The 8,446-nt window shown below is 33.2% G+C and overlaps 1 protein-coding gene across 2 annotated transcripts in view; it reads right to left on the bottom strand.

The window, feature by feature from the left end:
• Nucleotides 1-5,672: 5,672 nt before the first annotated feature.
• Nucleotides 5,673-8,446, bottom strand: part of LOC128865258 (WD repeat and FYVE domain-containing protein 3) — a 76,314-nt gene continuing 73,540 nt past the window's right edge. For both annotated transcript variants that reach the window (XM_054105409.1, XM_054105407.1), the window contains exon 27: nucleotides 5,673-6,632. In XM_054105409.1, the coding sequence (XP_053961384.1) occupies nucleotides 6,467-6,632 (166 nt within the window). In that variant the 3' untranslated portion in view covers nucleotides 5,673-6,466. The remainder of the gene's footprint in view (nucleotides 6,633-8,446) is intronic.

Genomic DNA, 8,446 nt, shown 5'->3' with positions numbered 1-8,446 from the left:
CGAATCCGATGGATTATTCTCTTTGGGCCATTTTGGTGAGGAAGGCCCGAACTAGAAGAATCACCAGTCTCGAGGCGCTGAAAAACGGGATTGTCCGTGAGGGGGCCAAAATACCTGCAAGTTACATTCGGGCAGCTTGCGACTCGTTTCCGGACCGTCTCAAGGCCATAGTCATGGCAAAAGGTGGTAATATCGAGCAAAAGTAAATTGATTGTTAATTTTGTATTATTTTCACACATTTCAAAACTAAATTTTTGCCTTTTTACTTGGTTACACTTCGAATACCGGACCCTGTAAAAAGGGAACTAAGTGAAAAAGGGAACCAGTCAAAACTCTCTTGCGCCGACATTCACCGTCAGTCAGCTTTTGCCCCTCCAACAGAGGTATCCACTCGAAAAGAGGGTAACTTCTTCCGATATATCCGCTCAACCTCCTTTAGGGGAGGTTAGACTGTAGTTAGTGTTTTTATATTTAGGGTATTTACGAGTCTCAGAAAGTATGACTTTTATACAGTGTAACATTAAAAAATTATGACAATTGTAGACTGTCATACAGAATTTTATTTAAATGTACCAACTCTTAATCAGCTGTTCGATGCAAAATAAATTATTTTATAATAATAAAGGGAAGAAAAATTAAAAAAAAATATTATGGTATGTATTCTTTGTAAAAATCAAGCATTGAGCAGAATACTATATTACTTGACTCAGCTTAATGACTTGACTTGACTTCATAGGGCATAGCACAGGTAGTGTAATTATTTGCAATGACTACTTACTTCAATACTTTTATAAACTATTTTGTAGGCGGCAAGGCAGATGAACAAAAAAGAAGAAAACTCCGAGCAAAAATTGATTTACCTATGAAAAAGTTTAAAAATGTTTACTTTTGTGTGACAAAGTTTGCGGATAGGCTGCATTAAATATTAGTGAAGTTTGGCAACAGTGTAGATACCTCGAAATCAAGCGTGCTTTTTCTAATGAATTTAAATAGAACCTGGATCGCATAGAAGGCGATAATGTCCTACAACGAAATATACAGTACAGTACACCTTCTCATAGATTTGCAACGAAGAATCGTACTCTATGGATGGTCACGTTCATACAGAGCAAATTTTATTGCTTCAACTTTGCGAGTTCTCGTCGTTTTCCCACTCCTTACAATTGTTAGTTTATAGTCTACTGTCAACAGCATCATTGAAAAGAACGAGAACACAAAGGGTATTGACAGAGCGCGAGCATCTCAAGTAAGTGTTTCCCTGTATGAACGCGGTCTTACTAATACTCATTAAGTCCTTCCAGACAAATGTAATTTTTGGCAGCTCTTTGCCAACGCTACCAACATGTGTTTTATTTTTACTAGTTGATTCATCTATACGCCACTTACTAACGCTTGACGAATCGAAGTGGCCTAATATTAGTTTGGGGAAAAAGAAATCCATAATTTTTATTTATTATTTTTCTTTTTGTTTACTTCCATTGTTAGCACCCTGTAACTCACAACTCATATTTTTAAGTACACTTTAAAATTCTTTCAAGCCATTTCCGCCGGAAATAGTGGCTTTAGAGCGTGCTGTCCATGGACGATCGCCATCCGAGTGGCTTGCTGGTGGGCATTCCTGAAGTTGTAATTTTTCTCTGTAATCAACAACATTTTTTTTTTCGTTTACAACATGTTTCCTAAGAATATGAACCTAATTGCGATAAAATAATATTGAAAATTGCATATCTTCGAGGCGCTTGAACACAATGTAATTTTTTCATACCATATTTTTTCATCTATTTTGCTTAAAAAAAATATTTTTAATGATAATATAATACCAAAATAAGGTTCATATGGATTAGGATTGAATAAAGAATACTCCGAAAAAAATGTATAACGATTGGTGTATAACTTTTTGAGCTAGAGTGCAAACCAGTTGAAAAAAAGTAGTTTCGAGAAAAACGTCGTTCTAACTAACGCGCGCTACGGTGCGGAACCGACGGTCTGTCACTTAATTGTTCATACAATCGGGAATAATGCGAATTTCGCTTTAAAATTTTTACCACATATTCTTGTGTAGTTATATTAACGATTTATGCAATAAAAAAAAGTCGATTTTTTGATAAGTCTAAACTGGTTTCCCCCCTTAACAGAAATCTTCAACTGAAGTACAATATTGTAGAAAATTTTCCAGCAAACAGGCATCTTAAAATAAATACAACGAAATGCGAAAGCATTTTGTTTCGTCCACCCATAAAAAATGCAACTCAAATATCAGAAAAAAAGTGGAAAAATCTAAATATAATATCGAACGAAACCGAATATAGGTACTATAACGATCACATTAACTTAAAAGTCGAGAAGACCGCAAGAGCTTTCCATATCTATAAAAAAAGGTTGTCTGTAAAGTCGGTTTACTGAAGATAGTTTAACGTGACAACGTCATAAGAAAATACTGATGGAATGGTTGCATTTTTCAAAAGAAAATTTTAATTTTATTAGTTTAATAGATATTTTGTATGGATATAGAGGAGGAGGTAAATGGAATTGCAATGGAATAGGTCAAGTTACATTTACACAAACGTGAAAAATGACGAAACATTTATCAAATTCATGAAAGATATGCTCAATTTCGATTGTGCATCAGACATAATAAGTCAACAACACTAAGAGGCACCATCATCGATTTGCCTTTTTCAAGACACTTTACACTCGAAACACTCCCTTTCATTTCCTACTTTTCCTATCATCGTCCTTTGGTTTTATTTTAAATTCTTCAAGTAAATCAAATTAATAATCCTCATAGAGAAATGGTTCATTACCATGCACATAGGAAGAAGGCATATGCAAATACAAATACCTATGTGAATTTATATATTTACTCGTACATATGCGCATATACATACATATACATATATGTATGTATGCTCACACAAGTAGGAGAGAGCCAGATGTCGAACGTTGCCGAACGCGGGGACCGATTGTGCCTCTTTGTCGTTCGTTCTGCGCTCTCGCTTGCAGTTTAAGCAAGGTAACGACGCATGAGGAAGATAAGGAATACATCGAATTATAAGACGTTATCACGTCAAAAAATGTTTTCATCAAAACTACTGCACAAGAAAGTCAAAATATTAATATATCAAACCCTGGTAGGACAGATACCTACATATGGTTGCTCAATTCGGTATAACATTTCACCCTCATATATGTAACGGCTAAGGAAACTTGGAGAGAAGAATACTACGATCATGTACTTCCTTATACAGATCACAAAATAGTAACTATACCAAATACATCTCGAATTCAAAGCTTTATAACACAGCGAAAGTGCCCAGAATGGATTGTCCTATTATAAATTTAATAAGAAAATATATACGGTGTTGCCTATGCAATACCAATAACATATTAATAAGAGCGTTTTACTACGAAAGCGACGATCACTAGCTATTTCTAATGGATTTGCACCTCCCGAATCCTTCTTATACCTCGACAAAAAAGACTTTATACAAAACGAAAACCACACGCCAATAATATATCACATTTTCAGAAGAGCGAACAATAAAATAATCACATCAAAAACACTTAATGCAAATAGTCAACATATATTTCAAGCTGCGACAAAATCGAATCCACCCTTACCATTAAAAACTGCTGGTGGTTAATGACTCGTAACACTAACTCACACCACCTTTCTAGTCTGACTACCTTATTTTACTACTTGTAAGCCTTTTATTATAAACAATAATCTATGCATCGTTTTTGTTCCTTTTTTCCCTGCATCAAAGATATAAAATATTTGAATAACTTCTCAGTTAAAACAAAATTAATTTCGATATTAAGGAAAAGTTACTCGACATCAGATAATATAGGTACTTGAGGTACTCGTCTAGAGACTTTAAACGACACATCATTACTGTTCTAATACTATTGTTTATTGTACTCGTAGTACTTAACCTGTTAAGCGATTAGTTTTTCTTAAACAACTCGATTTACTGTGCTGAATTAATTTCAAGCGAAGACTGTCGATGCAAAACCGGTTTTCAGACAAATGTTGGATTCACCGTGCGCGTTGGCTGAACGATTATGATGACGATTATCAGGAAGTTCAGTGTTCGTGCTTACTTTATAATGTCCAAATAATCACTTAACAGATTAATATTATTAATTGGAAATAAATAAACAAATATACAAAAAAACGAGCATAAACTTTAAATTGTTTCATCGATACTTTACGAGTTGTCGATCACTACAGCCATCTACCGATTGCAAATGGATTTCTTTTTCCTCAAACCAATATTTGCATACATCAAATTGTATAAGAATTCGCTGGAATTTCCGTACCTCGAAACTGTAGCGAGTATCGAAAAATTGCATTTTTGCCTATTAAATTTGTCTCACCGCAACCAATAAATAACCGCCTTAAAATTCTGACTGATATTAAAAATTCGTGTACACTTCAGACTATAGAACTCAAAAACAAGCGAAAATTAGAAAATTGTTTTCAAAACTTATCGTGCTACCTCAGTGGGTTCTATAAGGATTCATGAGCAAAACGAGACACCGCGAAAACTGCAATACTCCCGCCTATAAAATTAATTTACTTTTAACTTTTGACAACAAAACAGTTCTTCCTCGGCAATATAAACGCAATAGGAGTATGTTTTCAACTAATTTTTCTAATATATTTTGCGATTTTATGATAGAAGCATAAACATTTCGCCACTTTTTTGTCTAAATTTTCTAATACAATAAATTTTGGTTGCCTTCTAATTTCTTAATACTTTTGACTTTATTTTCACCACAATACATGAAATTTCTTGTATAATTTTGCTTATGCGCGCAACTAATTTAATTTAATTTTTTTGTTGCATTTTTTTCACATTTTTTGTTGTTGTTAATACATAAACACAAATTCTCAGCTTGCATTTTACAATGAATTTTTGGATTTGATGATGTCTTTTATAGGTTTTAAGTTTTTGTTTTTGTAACTTTTTTTCTTGTATTATTGCAAATGCCATGAAATATGCATAAATATCATAGAATAACAATAACATGCAACGCACACGCAAATATTTCCCTCAATAGATTCTGTTTTTGTGTTATTTGTCTATCGAAATGCGCAATTTTTTAATTTTTTTTGTTTTGTTCATTTTTTCATATTTTCTGAGTATACATTTATGCAAATATTTATATAGGCCATGCAACCACAAATGAAATGACAGGCAAGCGTGTCCTATGCGCTACTGAAATTAATTTACAAGTGCATGCAATAAATTACGATATTCATTTAGGGTTAACAGTTTTATTATTTTTTAATATTTTTTTTATTTTTTAATATTTTTATTATTTTTTAATATTTTGTATTATTTTTTAACATTTTTATTATTTTTTAATATTTTATTTATTTTTTATGTTTTTATTATTTTTTAATATTTTTTATTATTTTTTAATATTTTTATTATTTTTTTATATTTTTTATTATTTTTTAATATTTTTTAACATTTTTATTATTTTTTAATATTTTTATTATTTTTTAATATTTTTTATTATTTTTTAATATTTTTATTATTTTTTAATATTTTTATTTTTTTTTTATTATTTTTTAATATTTTTTAATCTTTTTATTATTTTTTAATATTTTTATTATTTTTTAATATTTTTATTATTTTTTAATATTTTTATTATTTTTATTATTTTTATTTTGCATATTTTGTATTTTTAGCTGCAACCTAATATCATTTTTAAAATAGCTTCTCATACTCGCAGCTGTACGTTGCACTTATTTCCTTGTTTACATTCAAGCAAGCGCATTATTTTCTTATTATTATTTTTGTTATTGTTAGACACATTTGGTTTGCTATTTGCTTAAGCCGCAGTAAAGCTTTGCTATTTATTTATTTCTTTTTTTTTATTTCCCCTTTTTATCTTTTTACCTCTAAACAAGAATTGATAGTCATTTTTTAAATATATTTTATCAGTTTTTTGTTTTTGTTTTTTGTAATAAATAAGTAGAAAGTATAAAAAGTTTGTTTTACAATAGAAATAGTAGGGAGAATGAATTATTTTTTTTGTGTTTACTTTTTTTCTTTGCTTTACCTTCTAAGTGATTTAAGTTGGCATTTGGATAGCTCTGAAGGTAGAAAAACTTGAATAAAATATAATAAAAAATAATATACAAATATAAAACAGCCTTCTTGTTTGATGGTGACACACAATAATATCGTCATCGTATGAAAATGTAACATACTAATAGAAAAAAGCTTAAAAAATATGTTCATGTTCATAATAAAATAAGACAGCAGTAATTAGCGAATAATCGGAAATATACAAATGGGCGTCGAAAACGCTTTGGTACATAATAAATAATAAAAGGAGTAAAAGTATTGTTTTCGTTTGCTTAGTTTTTGCTAAAAAATTGCATTATTTTTATTTTTTTTTTTTTTGTGTTTTGGTCCGTCCACTTGCGCGCCTCGCATTTCACAGCTTAATTGTCCACTGAGTTGGCGCGTAATTGACTATAGCAGGCCTGGCACACGCGCACCGGTTTCAGTATGCGCAAGCGCGAGATTTCCGATTCGAAACGGCTGCATTTGTTGCAGAATACCTGGCCGCAGTTGCGACAGTGATGCTTGCGTTCGTAGAGATTGAATCTGGTGCGGTGAGAAAAAACGGGAATGTTTTAATGTTTGTTCAAATTGTTATACAAATTTTATTTAAATAAATTTAGTTTTTCAAAAATATATTGGGAGGTTGAATTAGTTTTAAAAGTTTTTTTCGAAGATTTGGGGCTTCATTGTGAAAAAACGGTACAAAATATTTTATTCGAAGTATTGGCCATCGCTAGCTACAACTTCCGCCCATCTTTCGGGCAATTTCCGGATGCCGTTTCTCCAAAATTCTGGCCGCTGCTTGGCTATCCATGACTCAACCCATGTTTTGGTAGCCTCGTACGAGGAGAACCGCTGGTCCGCCAAATCGAGACTCATATGCCGGAACAAATGATAATCGGAGGGAGCTATGTCTCGACTATACGGCGGGTGGGGTAACACTTCCCAGCCAAGCGTTCCAAGGTATTTTTTGACAGGTTGAGCAACATGCGGCCGAGCGTTGTCATGTTGCAAAATAACCTTGTCGTGCCTTTTTACCGTTTCCGGCCATTTTTCTTTCAATGCCCGGCTTAAACGCATCAATTGCAGTAGGTAACGATCCCCCGTGATTGTTTCGCCCGGTTGGAGCAGCTCAAAATATACGACGCCGACCTGATCCCACCAAATGCAGAGCATGATTTTCTTGCCGTGAATATTCTGCTTGGCCGTCGACGTTGATGCGTGGCCGGGCAAACCCCATGATTTTTGCGTTTTGGGTTATCGTAGTGGATCCATTTTTCGTCGCCAGTCACCACCCGATGCAAAAAACCCTTCCGATTTTGTCGCTCGATCAGCAATTCGCAAGTAAAAATCGCCGTTCGACGTCGCGCAGCTTCAACTCGTACGGGACCCAATGTCCTTGCTTTTGGATCATTCCCATCGCTTTTAGACGCTTGCAAACGGTTGATTTATCAACGCCCAATGATTCAGCAAGCTCTTCTTGGGTTTGGCACGAGTCCTCGTTTACCAATTCCCCCAATTCCGCGTCCTCGAACTTTTTGGGCTGGCCAAAACGCTCCTTGTCTTCGGTGTGAAAATCACCACTTTTGAATCGTCGAAACCAGTACTCACATGTTGAAATCGACGGAGTATGGTCTGGGTAGGCCTCCTGCAGCAATTCACGGGCTTGGGCTGTATTTTTTTTCAAATTGAAGCAGAAAAGCAAAGCTTCCCGCAAATTGCGTTTCGACGGCACGAAAGTTGACATACTCGGAGCACGAAAACACTGCGTTGTTTATACTTCAGCGAAATGACAGATACTGATAAACAAAGCCTAGGGATGAGGCTTTGTCATGAATATATATTCAGTATTGCCAACGCGATAAAGTGATAAATAGCGCCATCTGTGTCTCACCTTTAAAACTAATTCAACCTCCCAATAGTTTTTATAAGCACAAATAATTGTTTATATAGATATTTATATAAATAATTAAAAAAATAAATAAAGAAAAAAACATAATTTTTCAAAGACATAGTTTTCCCAATATTGGGTAGTCGAAAAAGTATTTTCGTATTTCTAATCAAACTTCAACTCATTTTTTTTATATTTATAATGAACTTTATTAAACCAAATATGTAATATACCATTTTGGTCGACCACCTTTTGCCATTTTTCTTCTAGAGACATAATTCCATCAGTGTAAAACTTTTGTGGCTTCTAGGCGAAAAACTTCGACAAGTAATTTTCACTCATTTTTGAACAGCTATAACTTTTTTTCAACTTTTCCGAATTTAATTTTTTTTTTTGGTTGAATGAAGCTTAAAATGTCACCTTTCTAACACCATATGATATGACACAATGTGATTGGTAGCACTGG

This window comes from Anastrepha ludens, chromosome 5 (assembly GCF_028408465.1).
Source record: "Anastrepha ludens isolate Willacy chromosome 5, idAnaLude1.1, whole genome shotgun sequence".
NCBI classification, from domain to species: Eukaryota; Metazoa; Arthropoda; class Insecta; order Diptera; family Tephritidae; genus Anastrepha; species Anastrepha ludens.
The sequence above is the reverse complement of the archived record's forward strand: the minus strand, read 5'-3'. Positions and strand labels throughout refer to the sequence as shown.